Source organism: Pseudochaenichthys georgianus, chromosome 23, assembly GCF_902827115.2.
Source record: "Pseudochaenichthys georgianus chromosome 23, fPseGeo1.2, whole genome shotgun sequence".
NCBI classification, from domain to species: Eukaryota; Metazoa; Chordata; class Actinopteri; order Perciformes; family Channichthyidae; genus Pseudochaenichthys; species Pseudochaenichthys georgianus.
Window position 1 is genome coordinate 4,244,886 of NC_047525.1, and position 22,475 is coordinate 4,267,360.

Below are 22,475 nucleotides of genomic sequence, written 5' to 3' on the forward strand. Positions count from 1 at the left end.
TGTAAGAAAATATCAATGCAAACATCTGAATATCTGGCTCTTCAGTTTAATTTCTCCTGTCGAGCATTGTTCCTATCTACAGACCACCAAAATATTCAGCAAACTTTCTTGATGATTAATCCGAATTATTGTTGATTATCTGGAATGATTCTCAGTCCATACTTATAGCTATTGCCTTCAACATACTGACAACCCCCAAGGACAGTAGTGCTATCAAATGATCAGATATCCTGGAAAGCTATGGACTAACCCAGCATGCCCCACTCTGAAATTGGGTCACACTCTTGATCAGGTTATCACCAAAGGTCTCAATATTTCAAACGATCCAGGACATGGTTAAACCGTACACCCCAGCGCATGCTCTCCGCTCTGCATCAACCAAACGGCTCGCTGCGAAGGGGACCCAAGTTCCCATCAGCAAAAACACGTGGGTTTGCTATCCTGGCTCCAAGATGGTGGAATGAGCTCCCACTGACATCAGGACAGCAGATAGCTTACACACCTTCCAGCGCAGACTGAAAACTCATCTCTTTCGACTCCACTTCGAGCGATAGAACTATTAACAAAGCACTTATATACTAATAAAGGACTGGCTTACCTAAAGCCAGTTGAGTAGCACTTGAAATGTTTTTGCTCTATGAAGCCTGATGTACTTTATGATTCTGTTTTCTTCAAGCTTGTATGTTGTTGGTCGAACGCACTTTTGGATAAAAGCGTCAGCTAAATGCAATGCAATGTAATAGATGTTGGTGACTCAGATTACCCCTGTATCTTCTTCAAATCAATGCAGGGTTTGCACTAAGAGGCAAGCAGAGATACTCACAAAACAAGACTAGAGGAAACAATCTAGTTTAGGCATTTTCCTCCACTATTGGACTTCAGTCAAACTCTGCTAATTATATGGTTGATAAATTGATGAACTACAAATCTCAATGATGCTCTCGCCCCTGCTCCAGCCAAAGCTCTCTTTGGTAAAAAAGCACCATGGAGTATATCAATCAAATATCAATGTTCTTTTTGAGATTTTTAAAGACTGTCTCTGTAACGTTATTACAAAATGCAGGATGCTGTTTTTCTTTATTTTCAAATAGCGTCAGGCTGACAACCACTACATTTCAAAACCCACATCAAAGGAATTACAATATCAGCGCATTACCTCGTCGTACATGTGGGACTAATAAAGGCATTCTGATTACCACCTTAGCTAAACTGAAAACACTCACGTCTCAACGGGATCTGGAGAAACTAGTCCATGCCTTTATTTCAGGCCAAAACAATTGAGCACATCACCCCAGCTCTCAGAGCTCTGCACATGCTGTAAAACAAATACACTTCATAATCTTCCTTTTGACTTCAGTATAAACGTTAAGATCTAAATGGATTGGCACCACAATACAATTGGGAAATGCTGCTGTGTCCCCTCAGTCTACTGTGTGCCCTGCACATTTGGCTCAGAACCACATTTGCAGGCCAGCTTTAATTTGTTAAGCTCCACAGACCTGGGGCCTATACTACGAACCTGGTTCAACCTAACCTGGATATGTTTGAGTTAGCCGGTTGGCCTAATCCAAAACATACGCGCTGTCGCTAAACTGTACTACGACGCTGGTTATCAAGTGGATCGCTCAAGCCAGCCGTGTCCTATCTAGTTAGGTGCGCGTTCACATGAAAGGGGTGGTATCTGGAGCATTCGACCAATCACAAACATGGAGAAGCGCACTGACAGCGCAGCGTCATACTTCCTGAATGAAAAGTGAACTCTAATACTAGTCAAAAATGAAGAAGTTAAACTTTAAACATCCATGACTTAAACACTTTATCCAGGATCAAAGCCACATAGCTGCACCTGCAAGGTGAATACAGCTGGCAAAATAAAAAGTGTTTGAATGCGTACATTAACAGGTTTATGATCACTGCCCCGTCTAAAACACGATCTGACTTTAATTACATTTTTCTCGAGTGTTTCGTCAACTTACGTGTTGCTTAAAATAATACTTCTGCATACAGTATGTGACACTGAGTGTTGCACGGCCAGATACGGCTCAGCTGACTCAGATAAGGAGATATATGATACATTATGAAGTGATATGCCGCGGACTGTACTTAATGTACTCTGATCCGGTTACTTATGTTGTGGCCGATATGTAAGTAAGCTTTCTTAACGCTAATGTTATAATAGTCAGATTTCTCTGAAGATGGAGGTGATATTCTATTCATGTTCACGTTCACACAGTCGGTGATATTTGCCGGCCGTCTTTCCTGCGACGGCAGTTTTTCTGTATTTCCTTTCTCCTGTAATATGACTTGATCGCTTTAAACTCCGCACACTGAGCTCTGATTGGTCAGGAGGCGGTGCTTTCACTGAGTTGAGCTCTTAGCCTGCAACCTAACCTGGTCCCGACCAGGTTAGCTGCTTAGCATATATTACCATGGAGATTTAGCCTGCTAAAAAGAGAACCAGCTTCGGATGACCGGAAAGCCGGAGTTTGCCCTGAATTTAGCCGGCTAAGCGAAAATCCTGCTTCGCAGTATACCCCCCTGGATCAAAGTTCCTGAACCCGAGTTATTTTTGTATCATCTCCACCTAGATGCTGAAGAATGGCAGCACTCCGCCACACCATGGGCTGATGCTCCCCTGCTCAGTTGCAGTTCAAAGGAAAGCGAACCCGTTGGATGAAGCAACATGAAATCAATTACATTTGACGTCACATGGGCCTTTCCTGTCTCAGGGGGCATTACAATCGGTAAAAAGAAGAAACCCAACAATTAACGTGAACAAATGTTAGAAATTATATATGATAAAATATGGAATCTCACAAAGCTTCCAGGAGTTTCAAACAATAAAAACATGGACATCCACCAGGAACACAGCAACAGGATGCTGAGGCCAGCTTTAAACGGGCAGCCTGCAGGTGATGTAAGGAGTAGCTCTCAGAGGACGTCTCTCAGCTGTTGGCTGAACTCAGTGAAACCTTCAAAGATAATACCATTTTTGTTTACCTTTCATTTACTAGTTTTTGCTCTTTCATATTCTGCTGCAGGTTTATGTGCAGTTAACTTGGTCTCTAGTCTTGATTAACACAGTTATATGTAGAATCTATGTTATCAATATTCTTTATTGATAAGCCAGGAGGGTTTAAAATGGACTTTTTCCCTGGGACATTTGTAACCGTGTCCCAGGGTCTACCAGCTGCAGCATCATGGTTGTTCCCCATACGGTTCAGTTGACAGTTTTCACATCAGGCCAAAGAGCCAGTCAGTTTGAGCTGAACCAAACAGGTGAGGTGAGAAAGACTCAAACAATATAAAAATATCTGTGGGATTGGTAGCTGCTTTTAACATACACAAAGTTAACAGCAATTTTAAAATACCAATTCACAATGATTAATTCAAGTGTGTGCATGCATACACTGAACCCTGGAATCAGAAACATGATATGACAAAATGATGAAGCTCTAATAGTAAACACTTCCCACAGATAACAAGCTCTCGAGAGGGAACACCTACAGCATGGTGATATCTCATGGGGCAGTTCAAAAGCCATTTAGTCCTGCAAGTAGAGGAATCACTGTCACACAACATGGCTAATTAATAAGGAAGTACGGTACCTGAGCATCACAGCTGACACAACATTTCTAAAGAAATAGTGTTGTAAAAATGAGGCTTATGAAAATTGTACTAAAATTCAACCATGTCTCTAACAGTTCATTTGGTATTCAAGCAGACTCCGACGTATTGTCTGAAACCTTGAGAACAAAAACGGCATCATCGAGAATGTAGTAATCATTGTACATGTCTCCTTCACAGAGGTATGGCAGCCGGGTCACAGCTTCCACCTCAAACCCCGCCTTTCGGAACACCTCACTGGACAGATTAGTTACTTGCTCCTCCCAGGTTTTTCCTTGTACTTTTATATGTTCTTTGGGACGCTGCCATTTTCCTCCTAAGAACAAATATAGAATGTTTTAATTTGGGTCAGAGTGGAAATCTATGAAGCCATATACATATGAGGAAAGATTCCCAACTGACCGACTTCCACATAAGGCTGGAAGGGAAGCACTGCAGCCAGGATGAGCCTCCCAGTGCTGGGAACCAGCGACAGCCGGATTTCCTGCAGCAGATGGAGGGGGTGCTCACAGCGGTCCAGCAGGTTCAGACAGCTGATCACATCGTACTGGAAACCAGTGTGCTGCCACTCATCGATCCCCAGCAGCCTAAGCACCACGGAAGAACAGAATTTTTCGATGACAATTCGTTATTTCTAGGGGTACAAGACATTATAGTTATAGCAGTCGAAGTGGGAACGTGACGCCCCATCTCTGGCACTGTGGCTGCCAACATTAATAGCACAGCTGCTAACACAGACAACAGAGTGATGCAGGGACGACTCATTTTCGTAGGCCAAGTTAGCATCACAGTGCTTCCCTGGACATAAACAAATAGGTGCTTTCACACCGAAATACTTTTCCCTTTTAGTTCCGATAGTTCCTGGGATTTTGTGTTCACACCAAAAAGAGAACTTAGTTCATGAGAACTTTTCCCCCTTTTCAGTCCCTGCTAGAGAGGTGGTACTTTCCTGGGGAGAATAAAGTTCCAATTTCTGATTGGCTGGGCGAATTGCAAACCACGCCCTGTAAAACTCAGAAAGGTTTTGTGAAGCCGCCATTGTATTTGCTAGCATTAGCTAATGCTAATGCTAGCAAATACAAATGCAAATACAATTGGTGCGCCCAGCACACCAACAGAGACAGACTAGCTTATGGCAACAGTGGAGATGAGGAGGTGTCAGCGTTCTGGCGATTTACTCGGAAGGAAGCCAGTCCCCAACTCCGGGGACTTCCGGCCGGGGACTTCGGGTGGCAGTATACGCCGTGAAGTTGTTTGCGGCCTGCCAGTAAACCCAAAGCAGAAGAAGAAGAAGTGACGTCAGCGGCTTCATTTGCGTAATCTTCCCCCAGGGACTTATTCCGGTGTGAACGCGATCTGCTCTTTAGTTCCATGGGGGAACTAAGTGCTGGGAACTAAGTATGGCAAAGTACTTGGTGTGAAAGCGGCTAATGGGATTTTCCCGTTGGATTATTACAGAAAATAATCTCTGTGGCAAACACATATTTCTAATACTAAAACACTTTTGTTTCGCAGATAACCTCCAAAAGAAATCACTCAAAACCCACCTGTTCAACACTGCATTCAACCACTGACAACCCCCCCCCCCCTTTTCTGTTTTGTTTGTCCCTTTATATATTTTCTTCGTTTTTGTGTCTTAGAGTTTTTAGAAAAGCGCTATATAAGTGTCATGTATTACATTGGAAGCTTGGAAATAACAGATACTCTGGACACTGGTTGCCTGGCTGTACATGAAAGCTTTGCCAGTAAAAAACACGTGACAGCTGCCGTAAAACAAAGGATCGCTCTTAGGGTGACCAGGTGTCCGGTTTTGTGCACAGCATTTTTATCCTTTGTCCCACACATTTAGCCGATTGACAGTTGCCCGTCTTAAACAAGGCTTTCATAGAATAGAATAAAAATAGAATAGAAAACGAGAGGACAATCATCACCATTAGCTGTGTCAGATGTCAATCAAGCAACAGAGAAATGTATTAACTTATGGGTGTAGCCGGTGGAGAGCGATTCCCAGAGAGTTATTGTCAGATTTGCGCAGAGGTGAATATGTTTTGAAGCGACGCTTCCCCGAAACGCTCAAGAAACGCCTGGCTAATGAAGAAAATATCAATCTATGGATATATTCCTCCTGAAACCAAAAGAGATGAGGTAACAGCAGCTGATTTAATTAACGTTTAGCACACAGGTCAGCAGACTGTGGCAGTAAACTAGATCCAGCCATTTTTTTCTGGTCATAATAATTTGTTATATTAATTCCATTCAAAACAAATACATATAATACCTTCACTTGCATAGTTTGTGCAAACATTAAACCATAGTAAAGCGTTGTTATTAATATTTATAAGCTAATTTAGTTTAATAGAAATGTTTATTTTTAAAGGTTAGATGGATGTTATATACATCTAATCTAGCTCTTAGCAACGCAGTAACATGTCCCGCAAAAACGTCCCATTTGTCCCACATGTTGCTTGTTGGCACCTGGTCACCCTAATCGCTCTGGATCAATATAGCCGATACCAGGGGTCGCAACAGGCGCACCGCGGTCCGGATCCCGACCTATACGGACTCGGACCTATAATCAATACATTAATAGGGGATTTCAATGTTGACGGGACGATTCTAATAGAGGAGTGAGTGATACAGGGAGAGAAAACAGAAGAAGAGACGAGAGAGAGATACAGGGAGAGAAACACAGAAGAAGAGACGAGAGAGAGATACAGGGAGAGAAACACAGAAGAAGAGACGAGAGAGAGATACAGGGAGAGAAACACAGAAGAAGAGACGAGAGAGAGATACAGGGAGAGAAACACAGAAGAAGAGACGAGAGAGAGATACAGGAGAGAAACACAGAAGAAGAGACGAGAGAGAGATACAGGGAGAGAAACACAGAAGAAGAGACGAGAGAGAGATACAGGGAGAGAAACACAGAAGAAGAGACGAGAGAGAGATACAGGAGAGAAACACAGAAGAACAGACGAGAGAGAGATACAGGGAGAGAAACACAGAAGAACAGACGAGAGAGAGATACAGGGAGAGAAACACAGATGAAGAGACGAGAGCGCGGCAGAGAGAAGAGGAGAGGAAAGTGAGTGAAGAGGATAATTAGCGATACAGGGAGAGAAGCGGAGAGGAGAAGATAGAAACGGTTAACAACAGGGTATATGCAGGAATCCTGAAGTCAAATTTAATACCTTTTAAGACCTTTTTTAAGACCCTTTCCATACATTTTAAGACCTCATCGCAACTTGGAGTTCTAACCGGTTACATTGGCGACACACTTTACCTCACATTTACTATATTGATTGTAAGATAGTACAACTAAACAGAGTGCAGACAGACGACTGAAGCCTCCTCTCCACATGAACTTCAACCTCTCTGTGAAGGTCAGGTTTAATGCAGTATGCTGCTTTGTTGCTTCTGTACTCTGTGCTCTTTCATTCCAGTAAAACTCCTCAGAAACCATTAGAAACCAGTATTTGACCAATAAACAAAACAATTGACAAAACTTTGAACTATATTAAACTTTGGTGAGCTTCAGCGGGGTAATGCCATATAGGAGCTCTCTCACAAATACCCAGGGGTAAATTGAGCTGGGGCTGTCCGGGGCTAAGCCCGGCACATAGGACGATGCTCTGACGTCATCACCCTCACACATTTGTCATACGTTTACAAAAAACGATATATATGTTAAGACTTTTCTCGTTCTTAATATAGACTATATTTAGGGTCGATATGTGTTGACCTTACTTTAAAATAGCAGATCTCTGTGACCGGATATAGTTTGGCTTAGACCCCGGCCCCACGAGGGGGTTTTACTGTATGCGTATACAGTAAAACGCATACGCAAACGCAAAAAAGTCTTCTGTTCACACGCATTCGATTCATTAAAGTGTCCGTTCACACTAGACCGCTGGAAATGCTGGAAACACTGTAGTACATATGCCAGGCCTGTAAGTGGCGCTGCTGCCGCCACAAAATACACCAAAAGCAGCGAAGAAGACCCCGGAGCATGGTTGCCCTTCTGTTTATTCTCTGCAGTGGACGGCGTGTTCTCCTGCTGTATATCTCTCAGCTAGTCCACCAGCAGATAAACCCCCCCCACAGAGCGGAGCAAGGCAACGAAACTTAAAATAAGAAGCAGCATTTTATGGCACGCTATGCATGGGGCCACCTTGATGGGGTTTCCCGACATGTTGTTTCAGTCAATTAAAGGGTGTTTCATGTTGTCGTTGCTGTGGACCTTCTTAATACCTTGGAAAATGCCGTTTAATACTTTTTAATAGCCTTAATTTTCGCTAAATTGATTTATCAACTTTTAATACTTTTTAAGACCCCGCGGACACCCTGAACAAAGAAAAAGGGAAACTCAACCTGCCGCTACACTATTTTATTTATCTAAAATTAAGCACTTTTAAGATGCACATATTTTCAAAAGCTAATTTTATTTATTTTCTCCTATTTTATTTAAATGCAGCCCGAGAGGAACATTACACATATCCACAGTATTTACTGTATATCTGTATAATTCAATGTTAATTGACAATAAATAGTTGTTGTTTTTGAATTGTTTCTTTATTTGATTGGCAGTCAGTTGTTGATTACATGCAGACGTTGATAAAGCTACAGGCTACTTCAATATATATCACACTAATTCATGAAGCAACTTAGACATTTTGATGTTCCGGACCTTTGCATGGGGACATTTTCTCTAACTGGACCTCGTTGCATTTTAGTTGAATACCCCTGGCCTATATTTATCAGTTTAAAATGCCCTGATATTGATCTTTGAGATTTAATGGCAAGTATACAGATGGATCAAAACAACTATTATTACTGTGGGTTATATAGCACGCTGAATGAAGATCACAGTAGTCATTTGGTTTATTACTCACTTGTAATTCCTCCTCTGAAGATGCCATTTCATGGGTGGAGAGACCTCAGTTGCATACACCTCTCTAAAATGTGCTCCCATCACCCCAGTGACAGCTCCATCCCCGGCCCCCAGGTCCAGCAGTCTGTCAGACCTCCATTCCGGGCCGACCCGGAGCAGCTGCTGGAACTGCTCCGGGGAGAAGACAAACATAGAGCCGCGACCCAGAAACCTGAGACAGAGAGCTGGTCAGAGGAGGAGACTCAGCTGGATGCAGCGGGACATGTCTGTGATACTCACCCATTAATGGAGGTGCGGGACACCAGCGGGCTGAGGAAGGTGGATACAAAGGAGTGGTAGAGCTGGGTGAACAGCCAGCCAGACTTATCCACGCTCCGCTTCAGGAAAGCCTTGGTGTCCGAGTCCAGGTGGCTCTGCACAAACAGGGGCCGCACAGACTCTCCCAGCAGATCCGGACCGCACCTGTACCACTGCAGCCCCGGGACAAGGAGAGGGAAGTATTCACATTTAAACCAGAGAGAGGTGGAGCAGCATTGGATCTACTTCATTATCACTTGTACACTTGTTCCTGCATGGCTTAAAGAATAAAGATAAGACATAAAACAAACAGCGGGCTATATGTACAGGTACATCTCAATACATTAGAATATTGTGGAAAAGTTGATTAATTTCAGTAATTCTATTTTAGTAGTAGTAGGAGTAGTTTAGTGTTGAGTGACACACCTTTGTAGCTTGCCGCACAGTCAAATACTACTCAGGGTTTTCTTTTTAGGATGGTACACCCCATGATGCGGGATGTACCACACCTTTCCTTCTTTTCCTTTCACCTGATGCTCTGGCACACTCTCTGCATAGCCGTTGTTTATGACATCACCAAGAAAGTTGGTGTATTCCTCTTTGAATGTTGGATTTCTGTCCAATTTCCTTTTTAGGCAGAGGACCACCATCTTGCCTGAGCTGGGCATGACAACATTGTCCTCTTCTCTAAAAGGCAACTTCAAGCAGTAATGTCCGTTGTTGAGTTCAGCTGAAGTGTTGGCAATTTGCATGAACTTAAGATCTTCTATGGACATTTCTGGCTTGTCTTCTGCTGATTTCTCATTGAAGTCATGGTTGTACTGCTTCACCAGCAGTTCGTCTATGTGAGCAATGGATATGTGGTTGGCTGCGACTGTGGGGCAGCTACTCCCACTCTCATTGCCTCCTCTCAATGGTCCATTGACAACCCATCCCAATAGGGTTCCAACAGCGTAAGGTCCTTTACCCCTGCTGTTTATCACTTCCCATGGCTCCATTACTTCTGGAGAGTTAGTTCCAATCAGCTCCACATCAGCATCGATAGCAGGAATTTCCACAGAGTCCAAGTATGGCCAAGCATACAAGTCTTCCTGTTGTGGGATGTTATTACGAATCACAGGCATCTTGCGTTGGGTGTACACATCAGGCAACTCAATATAGATGTTACCATTGACCTCTAGTCCTGAGATGACGTGACTATTGACAAAGCTTTCTTTATTCATTGTTTTCATCAGGAATGTAGTGTTCCTTCCGCTCACCTTTAGCTTCCTCATCAGTTGCTCAGAGCAGAAGTAGATGAGCTGCCGGGATCTAGAAATGCATAGGTCTTTAGAATTGTGCTGCCTTTCTTTGCCTTGATCTTTACAGGCACAATTGACAAGACGCAATCCTGTGCTCCGGCTCCTATATGGCCACATGTCTTGGGAGTAGTGGCTTGACTCATCCTTGTTGTTTCTTGCTGTGAGTCCTTTGACTTGATTTCTTTCCATTCCTTTGCATGGATATGGAGAATGCTAGGATGTTTCAGGTTACACAACTTACAAGACAGCCGACTGTGACAATCTTTACTCATGTGTCCAACTGATAGACATCCAAAACAAGCACCTTTCTTTTTTAGGAAATCAATTTTATCCCGATGCTGCTTCTTTTCCATCTTGGGGCACACTTCCAATCTGTGAACCTCTTCACACAGCAGACAAGGTCCCTTTGTTGACTTATCAGGTAAGTATCTCTCCTTTTGAGTTTCAGAGTTAACAGCTGCCACAGATGTAGCGAAACTGCTTCCTTTCTCCTTTATGCGTCCCTGTGACACTTTATTTCCAACTTTGAATTTTGAGAATGAGACAACTGTGTCTTGAATGTCTCCATACAGTGGGTCAGATGCAATAGACACTTGTCTCTCAATAAAATTGACCAGGTCACAGAAACCTGCTTGACGATGGCGTCTCTCCTGATTGTTCAAAAGCAATGTTTCTCCATTTTCCCCTCAGTTTGTATGGTAACTTCATGATTATAGCACGTATGTTGGATGGCATATTCATTTCCGACATGTAGCTTATGTCCTCCATAGCGTTACAGCAGACGCGTAGGAATAGTGAAAATGCTTGTAAGGCTTTGATGTCCTCTGACTTCAGTGGTGCCCATCCAAGTGCTTTTTCTATATATGCAGTGGCTATTTTTTGCTCATTTCCAAAGCGTTCTTCTCAAAGCATTCTTGCCCTTTGATACCCCCAGTCAGGTGGCATGTGTTGACAGCTCTTGACCATCTCTCTAGGTTGCCCTCGAGTGTACTGCTCCAGGTAGTATAAGCAGTCTACACGGCTAGCAGCTTTTCCTTCCACCCCATTTTCAAAAGCTCTGACAAATAAGTTGTACTCAAGAGGGTTTCCACTGGTATGATGTCCCTTGGGGGGGGGGGGGGGGACTGCTGTTGCACTAGTAATGCTGTGAAGTCGTTTTGCATGATGGTGAAAATATTGCCTTGGTCCGGTTCCTCACTGTTTTGGTTTGATTGCTGTGATGGCTGTGCAGTTGGATATGACTGACGAGATCTTTGAGGCATTCTGCCTTGGTCCTCATCGACTTGGATACATTGCTGTTGTGTATATGCACTGCAAAGACCTTTGAGGCATGCTTGGGATGTGATTTGAAGCATACGTTTTTGATCTGGTTCCTCGTGAAATGGTTTCTTTGCGCCGTGCCCCTGTTCCACTTGGCATTGTAGCTGCAGTATTGAACTGGTTGTATGGATTTTGATGTGATTGAGTGGGTTTTGTAGTTTTACTGCCTCCTGTTGGTGGATGATTGTATTGACCGTTTGGCTCCAATAATTGTGCTTTCATTGACATAGCAGTTTTACTGCCTCCTGTTGGTGGATGATTGTATTGACAACTTGAAGTTTGTGGAACAAATGGCACAGCAGAGGGTTTGAGAGCAGACTTGTGTTTTGACACATATGAATTTGTTCCATTTGTGACTCCTATGTCAGACCCTCCGTTTCTGAGAACTGTGACTTTTGCTGTCTGCGCAGCAATCTGACTTTGCACTTCAAGCAATTCCCTTTTCTTCCTAATTTGAGGCTCTTGAGCTTCCAGCTCATGCTTTTCCTTGAGAGCAGCCTCCAAAGCCAGGAGTGCAGCCCTTTCAGCCTCTGCCTTGATACGTGCAGAGCACGTTGTTGACCTTGAGGACCTTGAATGGCCAGAGCTTCCACCTGACACATTTGTTTTGTCACCAATGTTAGAAATAGTCATTTGGCCCAGTATTATCCAGCTCTTCATTTGCATGTAACACATCATCCACAACCTGTGTGCATTTCTCCCCGTTTGCATGGACACATCTTCCCATGTTGTGTATTACTCCTTTAACATTGTGCATTTGATTTTGAAACCATTCCGTTTGTTTAAACATTTCATCCTCAGGCAACAAAGGTTGTAATGACTCATGCAACCTTGTAGTTTCCACAACATTTCATGTTTGATTTGCATGTCAGAAACATTTCCATCTGAAATCATCATTTGTTCCAATTCCTTTGCCATTTTACACAATTGCTTTATCCCAGAATTCCTGTCCTTTTGCATAAATAATATATTTGCTTCCGCTGCTTTATATGTGAGTTTAGCTTTCCTTTTACCAAGCCCATCCTCCTTTTCAGTTTGATTGACAGCAGCGTTAATTTCTTTGTTCATTTCCTGATTTTCCTCGTTACTCATGGCTAGGGTTGGGTATCGTTTGAATTTCCACGATTCTGATTCCGATTTCGGTTCTTAACGGTTCCGATTCTTTGAGGGGCAGGGTAAAAAAAATGATTAAGTTCTTGTTGAGAAAAACAAGCATATCTGCATTCTCAGATACCAGGAAGAAATGTTTGAACATTTGAAAGCAAAATGCTTCAATCTGATGCACTTTAAGCAGAATTACTAGAGACTAGATCTAGGGGGTACAACTCTAAACACCCATATGAAAAAGATCGGTTTACATTTGAATAATTAAATAAGTATGTGAGCATAACCAATAACTAGGGATGTCCCGATCACCTTTTTTTGCTCGCGATCCGATTCCGATCATTTGATTTTGACAATCTGCCGATACCGATTTTTCCCGATCCGATCTTTATGCAATGCATTAAGAGAAAAAAAAGGTAACAGATAACGGCTGGTCATCCAACGCGATGAATTCAGCTATCTTGGCTGTTATTCGTTTGGCCTTTTCACTGTTCTGGGGCAGTTTCTCTTTCCTTTTAAAAGTCTCTGAAAGTGTTGGTTGTTTCAGTGCCGTTACCCGAGTGACCGCTGTGTACTCGTCGTGTTGTTGTTGGTGTTTGTTTCTCAGGTTATTAGATTGGTCGTGTTGAACGTAGCTCTGTTCTTTCCACCACGCCTTGCAAACATTGCATCTGGCTGGTACACTGCCTTCGCTTTCAATTTTATAATACTTCCAAACTCCTGACCTAGCCTCTCGTTAGCTTACTGCTACTATTAGACACTGCGCCCTGCCCACTCTGTTGCCAGATTTGAGAGAAATAAGCAACCAGGTCTGAAAACATGCCCAAAAGAAGCATAATTTTAAACCAAAACTAAGGCCTCAGGATGACTTTAAGACGTGAACATGGTCATTTTTGTTTTGTAACATTAAATAAAATAAAATAAAAATAAAATAAAAAATAATAATAATAATTCCCGATCCCCGATTTTCTTCTCCCGATTCCGATCTTTTGAAAATCACGTGATCGGCTCCGATCTCCGATCACGTGATCGGATCGGGACATCTCTACCAATAACCTATAGCCAATAACAAATACATGCAACGTATTTTATTTTTGTTGTTCATTCATATCTTATTTGACTATTTTATTTATGCATATTTTTTTATTTCTCCAGTTTAAAACGATATGTCTGGTTTACTGTCCTATAGTTTACATTGGAATTATTTCAAACCGGTTTTATCCCAATACTTATGTGCCTTGGAAATATGTGTTTACATTAGGGATGCACGATATTGGTTTTTTGAAACCGATACCGATACCGATAACTTTCTGCTTCTCAAGACCGATACCGATAACCGATAATAAAAATAAAAATTACGCCACTAATTATTTTAACGCGATTAACGCATGTGTATTTTTTTTCCTCGGCCGCCCCGTAGCTTCAGAGCGCATCCAGTTTAAAATACCATCTACAAGCTGATGCTGACAGCCCCGCTCCTGCCGCCCGCTTGTGGCAGACCACACTTCCATGCTCACCGGCAGGCACCGACTGGCCATCTGGAGGAGGACCGGGAGGGTGTGTGTTCCGAGCGAGCAAGAAAGAGACCTTACGTGCATTGTTGTTGTTAGCATCTGGTGCTAGCTAGCTGCGCTAACGGATATAAGGAGCTGTTTAAATGAAAACAGAGGAGCGCTCTATCCACACAACTGCGCCGAGCACTTGACTTTATGCAGGAAGCCAGACAGCGGGACATTGTACGAAAAGTCAGCACACTCAGCAACATGATTGCAGCGTCCAGGCAGCTCCGGTTCGAGCATATGCCTTGAGTTGCACATAGCTCCCACACACACACACACACACACACACACACACACACACACACACACACACACACACACACACACACACACACACACACACACACACACACACACACACACACACACACACACACACACACACACACACACACACACACACACACACACACACACACACACACACACACACACACACCACACACACACACACACACACACACACACACACACACACACACACACACACACACACACACACACACACACACACACACACACACACACACACACACACACACACACACACACACACACACACACTATTGTCTTCGTACGCTTTTAACACACCATCGTAGCGATGGCGATGTTTCAGGTGACTGATCAGGTTCGAAGTATTAGGGAGCGCTGGATTTGTGAAGAACTCCCCTCTTCCTAAACCACTAACACCACAGTACTGGCAAAACGGGAGGAGCCGGGTGAAAAACAAGCGCCCCTCATCCCAATCCACCCACACCGCAGTATTTTTTTTTACCCAAAAAATATATTGTATATTATCGGGGCTATTAATACTGTTATCGGTTTATCGGGATGACGTCATAATTCCTAATATCGGACCGATAATTATCGTGCATCCCTAGTTTACATAAATTGTGATCAAAACGTTTGAGACCCACTGAGATAACTTAGACTAAAGTGAACTATCTCAACCCTCAGAGTCCTTTACCTCACTGAGCTGTAGTTATCAGCCTCAGTCTGACTGGAGAGGACTCTCCCTCCACATCATTGAAGAAACATCTTCTTCTTCCGTTAGAGCAGCTAGCACCAGATGCTAATAACAACAGCGCCCCCTCCCTCTCTCCCTCGCACTTTGGCTGTGAGCTGCAGGCGCCAGATAAGCCAACATCCCCCATTTTCATCACTTGCAGCGCCCATCGTACAGGGCGAATGAAACGTGTAACCGGGGTGAAAAGGGTGTTACATTTACTTAATTATGAATGTTGTTACATCAAGGCCGAAAATTAGGATGAGCAGCAACGGTCAAAACATTTGTTTTCCCTCCCAGAGCTGCCAGCGCAGCGCCTCACAGATCTGGCGCCCTAGGCGAACATCTATAACGCCAGTGCGACGGGCCGGCCCTGGTCTCAGGTTACGCTGTAGGAAGTGTAGGTACAACGCTACATTTCCCACCCCGCCGCAGTCATACAATAGGCTACGGAGAGCGGCGAGAAACATTTCCTCAGGCATCGAAAAGTGGAACCGAAATTCACATTTCTAAATGATGCCGTTGGAATCGAAATGTTGGAACCGGAACCGGTTCTCGGTACCCAACCCTACTCATGGCCATTATTTAGCAATCCACGGAGGCTTTGTTTAGAATTACTTTATGGGATTTGCCTGTATCCTGTTGCGTGAAGGCCACTCTCCTCCGCAACCTTTTATTCATTCATAAATACTCCTACCGTGACTTTGATGTTTGGTCCGTCCCCGTTCCTCTTGCGGGTGCGTAACGTGGATTTAAGTCGGGAAAAGTCAATGAATACAGCGCTGTCCTCCCGTGTCCATCCGTCTTTGGAAGCAAGTTTTTCAACAAATGTAAAGGCAACCGAACAACAAATATTTGCCAGTGAGGGATATGGTGTGAAGCTTTTCCAGACGTATGGTGTTGACAGCAAATCAGGTCTTCTCTTTGAGTGCATTTAAGATGTTTATTTGGATTGCAGGATGATGACAGCAAAACAAGAGCCGGGTGTTTAACTGATAACTAAACAACTAACTGTGATAAAGAAATAAACCGAAATTAACTCAAAACAAACAGAAAATAAGCGAAAACACGCACGATTGAAAAACTGTGTGGCTTCCCTCTGGTGATTCCCAATCCCTAATGCTGTGCACCTGTGTCCTCCCCAAATAGTAGGCTGTACCCTGAAATTGGCTGAGTCCCCGCCTATGCCCAGGTCAATTCAGTAGTATCACAGCACCTTCATATACAAATATTAAAATACATCAAATTGGCTGCAACATTCATGTTCCTGCTCTCACTACTTGGTTGGGCCTCCTTTGGCACAAATGACTGCGTCCATGTGGCGTGGCATGGAGGCGATCAGCCTGTGGCTCTGCTGAGGTGTGATGGAGGTTCAGGCTGCTTCCATAGCGGCCTTCAGCCCGTCTGATTTGTTGGGTCTGGTATCTCTTCTCTTGACAATACCCCATAGATTCTCTATAGAGTTCAGATCAGGGGAGTTTTTTGGCAAATGAAGCACAGGCAGTAATTCCATGGTCCTTAAACCAGGTCTTGGTACTTTTGGCAGTGTGGGCAGGTGCCAAGTATTACTGGAAAATGTAATCAGCATCTCCATGAAGCTTGTCAGCAGGGCTCTCGACTAACTTTTTCCCCCATCCTCCCGGAACCGTCCCGAAATACAATCTAAGCTGTCCCGAAATTAATGTGGACCGTCCCAAATTTAAAATGTTAGTTTTTCTACATTATCATTAGTTAAAATCAATCAAAGTGACCATTAACATAAATAAAATATCATTCAAATCATTAGATGATAATTCATCAACCTTTTTATTTGAGTAAATCATTCAATCACATAAACAAAAGAGAAATATATTTAAACTAATGCTGTCAAAATTATCACGTTAACGGCGGTAATTTTTTTTTTTAATTAAGGCGAGACACCCCAGGTGAATAGGGTAATTTTTTTAACTTAAAGGGGAAAGTAAACACCAATTACAGTTATAATATTCCGGTAGTTTATTCATTTTACAATGGATATTGATCGTAATATTTATTGTATATGATATTACTCGCCAAAAGAAAATTAATTATCCGCCAGCCGGGTGGGGAATTCCGGGACCAGGCCGCCGCCATTAGGGGAGTCCCAAATGGTGACGTCACTGGCTGTGTTTTCGCTCCACCGAAAGTCAACACAACGTAGCAGATATGGCAGCGATGGAGGAATTTTGCAATGAGATCGACGTTTTGAACGATGAATTTGACTATTCGTCGGGAGATGACATTGATGTGGAAGCATCTACAGTTACCAGGCATCCCATGGCCTATGCTTATGAACCGATTCGGTCGAATAGAGTGGCATATGATCCGGAATAAAAAAATTAAAAAAACACAATGCTAACAGTGAGCCTCTGAATTAGCCCCGAGCGAAAATGCTAACCTATTACTGCACCGATAGCTCCCTTATTACTTATCCTAGCCGCACATCCAACACATCGTTTATGATCGCAAGGAGACACAGAATCTAACGGTGCCCACCTCAACACTGGAAGATACAAACTCGCGAGATTATCCACAAAAACGTACATCAAAACAAGTGGCGCTAGGTACTAACATACGCCAGGCTAACGGCTGACCTTCCTCATTGTCTGGTCTAAACTGGTCTTCAATGGCATTACAACGATAAAAACGATGATGTAGTTAATCCATATGTTAATATCCAATGGGGCTGTGTCCCCTTTGAAATGTTCTGATAATCTATAAGCAATACAACTGCAATTCCGTTATCTGCTGTCCGCTCTGTGCTCCGTGCGCGCTGGGTCCTGCAATACCATCCATCAATAGCAATACTAGCCTTTTTAGGGCTGTTTTCGACAGATGAGCGTGTGTATGCCAGTTTAATTAGTTGAGCTATAGAACACCCCCAATTCTCTATTGTGCGTCATAATAATAGCTACCATTTAGTTTGGACGCGATTGCGTTAATTAATAAGGTCACACTGTGTCAGTAAATACATGTGTGAGCTAGTAATCTGGTAGTGCTACAATATTTACCTCTCTCTCGGCAGCTGAAGCAACTCGTTTGGTGGCTCGAACTTCACGTTTGTTGACACTGTCATTGTCTTGCGCGGCCGACGTGCTGGGACGGTCGGTGCTCCCGACTGCATACGTTGAGAAATCGAATATTGTGGGAACAGATCCTGGCTTCAAATCCAATGTTTTGTATTGAACCAGGCATCCAGACTGGACTTTGAGCAGCTTCTCATCCTTTAGTGGCAGCCTATGGAAATGTACTTCTTCCTTCTTTGTATAAAATCCATTTGTGCAGCCTGGGGCAATACAATAAACTCCTGACGACGACCGTTTTCTTGTAATGTAAACTACTGGTGCATTGCACGCCATGTTGTTTGTTATTGAGCTTTGGCCCAGGAAGCCGTACCCAATCAGTGACGTCACTGGAAAAGTCCCGGAGCAATGGAAGCGCCCATGGTCATTAGGCACGTATTTCAAAAAGTAAATTCGCGTATCTCGATCGTTTACATTGGAAATAGACTAGATAAATACATTTCCTAATGGTAATATTGTCGCATGGAAAGCAGTTTGAAAAGTGTTTCCATTTCCCTTTAAAGGTATCAGCTAGAAATTTCTCCAGTTAATTACTTACAATAAGGAAATAGTTTTTTGTATTACAAGTTTTCTGAAATAGCATGTTTAAATATGCAAATTAACCATTATCTCATTAAATATGCACATATTTTAACACATTTCAGGAATCGAAATCTGAACTTTGCCAGGTTCAAAATTCTTGTTTCATTTTGTAGTCATATTAGTATCCAAGGCTTTTACAGAAGGGATATTGGATATCTCTTTTTATCACTCCATAAATCAGAAAATACTGTCAACAGCCCTAAAATATCAATTTTCGCCATGCTTTTAGGTATACAATGTTGTATAATTCAGGCTATGATTGATATATGAACAAACCCTTCTGTAAAAGCCTTCATAATATTGATAGGAATATAACTGGAAGTTTTGCTGTCTCTACGTGCTACTGAAGTTGAAATTTCGAACTCAGAGTAGGAGAAAAAACTCATTTTGAGAAAACGACCTTTAAAGATTGTAGTGAGGCGCTAGCGAAACCCTCCTGTTCTTTGGATGATAGCTTGCGCATCGACGCACTCCGTGAAGGTATTTCATGTTCGGGGTCATTTGTTTTTTGTATAACCTTGCTTCGTGCAAGTGACAATTGTTGTCGTCTTCTCTGTGAACGTTTTTTTCGCCGTTCTTTTGCCATTTTGAGATTTCAATTTCAAGCGGAAAGCGAACCAGGAAGTGTTTTAGCACAACACGTGACGCCTCTGAACGAATCATGTTGTCAGAAATTGACACCAGCCAATGATATTTCGTTTCTTGGTTTAAGACCCCTTTGTGCTTTCACGATTGGTTGCTGATACAAAGGAAATGACCATATTTGGATCCGATGAGATTGTGTAGGAGAGACGGAGCTTTCCAACGATATCTCTGTTGACATGGTGCACACAGCGGTCGCGGTACTTTATGTTACGTTAGAATGCTAACTTTTGGTGAATTTAGGAGAAATCTACAGACGCAAATAGACAAACTATAGTAAAATAAACACTTAAAATGTGTATTTTGTACGTTTTCCTTCCAAAAGCCTGAAAGAAAAACATGTTATAGAATCAAAATAGCACAACATCTCAAAATTGACCAGTACTTGAAAAACGATGTTTTTGCCTGCCGTGTCTCGCCTTAATTGCGTTAAAAATATTTAACGCATTTAACGCATGTGCAGAATGGCCCGCCCCATACATCCCACCAGTGGCAGCGCCAGGGTATGGCTGGGGTAGGCTACACACATACCAAGAAATGGCTTATCCCCACCATGACAAATTATGTTAAAGTAAGCGAAATAAAGTCTGCCAACTCGCGGAGTAAATTGCACTGACAGCAGTTAGTAAGATTGATTTCAGTAGCCACTTATCTGGAAATACCGAAGACCAGAAATGGTTTTGAAAACTTTTGTCACGTTCTCAATAGAACATATTTGATAGTGTCTTCTGGCCAATCAGAATCAAGACAACGGCGTGGTGTTGTTGCAGGAAGTCCCGACGGAGAATACTTTTGCTGTAGTACAGGGGTGCACTGCACATAACTGGTACGCAGGTTATGTGGTAATCTGAAATGCGTACCGTCACTTGTGTCACAAAGCACATTTGTGTACCGACGTACTTGTGAAGCTTTTCCAGAAGGCGGTTAGATCACCGGACGACCGAGTCGGTCTCCGTGTGCACAGACGGGGCTGCTGTTAAAGGAATGGTATGCTCATGACACTCATTTTTTAAAAATTATCATCTGATAAAACAGACCAGTCTCTGCCAGTCTCTCTCTTTTTTTTTTTTTTATCCGATGACATTATCAGTGATTTTAAACTGATTATATACCGAAATAATATCAACACTGTGGGCGCCGCCATTTCCCGGACGTGACGTAATCCATGCGTTTGGTTTTCGAAGACACGTTGATCTCCATGTTATTTACTGTAGTTTCTCTATTCAAATATGCCTCACTGTATCGCGAAATATTGCCATAATTCGGATAGGAACAATCCACGGAATGCTCGGTTCCATCTGTTGCCAAAAGGTAAGCATAAGAAGTACATTCGGAGGCAGTGGCTAGCGAAATGTGGCCGGCCCGAACCGAGAGATTTACAGGCTCATGTATGCAGCGAACATTTCACATTTCCGGACGACTACTCTGAGAGTATGATCAAACATAACATGGGATTTAAAGAACAACCATTACATTCTGGTGTCATCACCGACCAGGACACCAGTTCGGCCAGTAGAGAAATCGCCCTCTGCAAGTGTGAAGCGACGGAGGAGCAGAAGTAGTGCTCGGAGTAAGAATAAGGTATGTTATAGCGCATTTCCATTGCAGCGGCTAGCCCCGTTTTAACGTCCAGGCCAGGACAGTTTTTGGTGGCCTTTCCATATAGCGTAGTACCGGCTAGTGTGTATTTCCCCCCAGTTTTTCCGGCTCCATAAAATCGTGATTCTATGGCCAGGGACAACGAAGCTGAGTATGCTAAACTAGAGAGGGAATCGCTAGCAAGGGTGGTACTACATGCATACATATAGTATCTTATATAATCTTCCCATTATACACACATGCATTTCCAAACATTTGGACTACCTATGTTGCAAATGTATTATCTTTTCAATTTACACACGGCATCTATTGCACGTCTGTCCGTCCTGGGAGAGGGATCCCTCCTCTGTTGCTCTCCCTGAGGTTTCTCCCATGTTCCCTTTAAACTGGGGGTTTTCTTCGGAAGTTTTTCCTTGTACGATGTGAGGGTCTACGGACAGAGGGTGTCGTATTGTCATACTGATATGTATGGCTGAATTCCCCCATCCAATCTCTTCACATTGGTCAAAACTTGTTCCTCTGCTGACGAGTTCGAACTGAAATACTCCGTGTGTTGACAAAGTGAACGCATGGATGACGTCACGACCATCACGTGACTACTGAAAATGGCAAACATGGCGGCGGCCAGACGGAATATACAGGTCTTGATAAAAAAGAGCTATAAAATCATTATTTACCGGGGAATATCGCTGATTTCTTCAGTGTATGGTTTAAACATAACGTTTCACTAAATACTGAAGTTTTGATTAATTATCTAATGAGTGGACCATTCCTTTAACGTCGGTCTGTACAACGGAATTGTGCCAAAACTACGCCAACCGTCTGCGGAGGGAGACTCCCCCCCTTCCAGTGTGAGAAAAAGTTTTTAGAGAGTACTTGTCCATGGACAAGTGAGTTTGGCAATTTACTTGTCCGAATAAATTTTTCACTTGTCCAGAATGGACAAAAATTGGGGCCACTGGAATCTTCTTCTTCATCATCGTATTTTATACTTTCCCACGGTTTTTACAACACCGCTAACATAAGTGAGCGGTAAGCTTTTACTGCATCACACATAGGGTTGGGTATCGTTTGGATTTTAACGATTCCGGTTCTGCTTTTCGATTCCGGTTATTTTCGGTTCTCGATTCCGGTTTTTTGAGAGGGTAACAATAAGTCCCATGACAAACTGGGAGAAAAATATATTTATGAAAACATTAAGTCAAATCTGTATTCCTATTTACAAATCACTTCATACTGTTTAATTTCTTACGGTTATTGAATACAATTATATAAAAATAATCTCTACATTGTTTAGTTAGTTCTAAGTGGTGCAGTTTGAGAATGTACAATTGGCCCAGTCTCCTCTGATGTTACACTGCAACCTGCCTGTGATTCACAGTCCAACCACACATGTCCAACACATAGGCCTAATAATAATAATACATTATTATTATCTCAAAAAGAGAG

The 22,475-nt window shown here is 42.8% G+C and overlaps 1 protein-coding gene across 1 annotated transcript in view; it reads right to left on the reverse strand.

Annotated features, from left to right (window-relative positions):
• Positions 1-1,060: 1,060 nt before the first annotated feature.
• The window catches only part of mettl9 (methyltransferase 9, His-X-His N1-histidine), a 32,762-nt gene continuing 11,347 nt past the window's right edge, over positions 1,061-22,475 (reverse strand). The window contains exons 2-5 of the mRNA XM_034075035.2: positions 8,795-8,985; positions 8,517-8,726; positions 4,030-4,214; positions 1,061-3,943 (exon numbers count right to left, since the gene is read on the reverse strand). Coding sequence (XP_033930926.1) covers positions 3,717-3,943; positions 4,030-4,214; positions 8,517-8,726; positions 8,795-8,985 — 813 coding nt within the window. The 3' untranslated portion in view covers positions 1,061-3,716. The remainder of the gene's footprint in view (positions 3,944-4,029; positions 4,215-8,516; positions 8,727-8,794; positions 8,986-22,475) is intronic.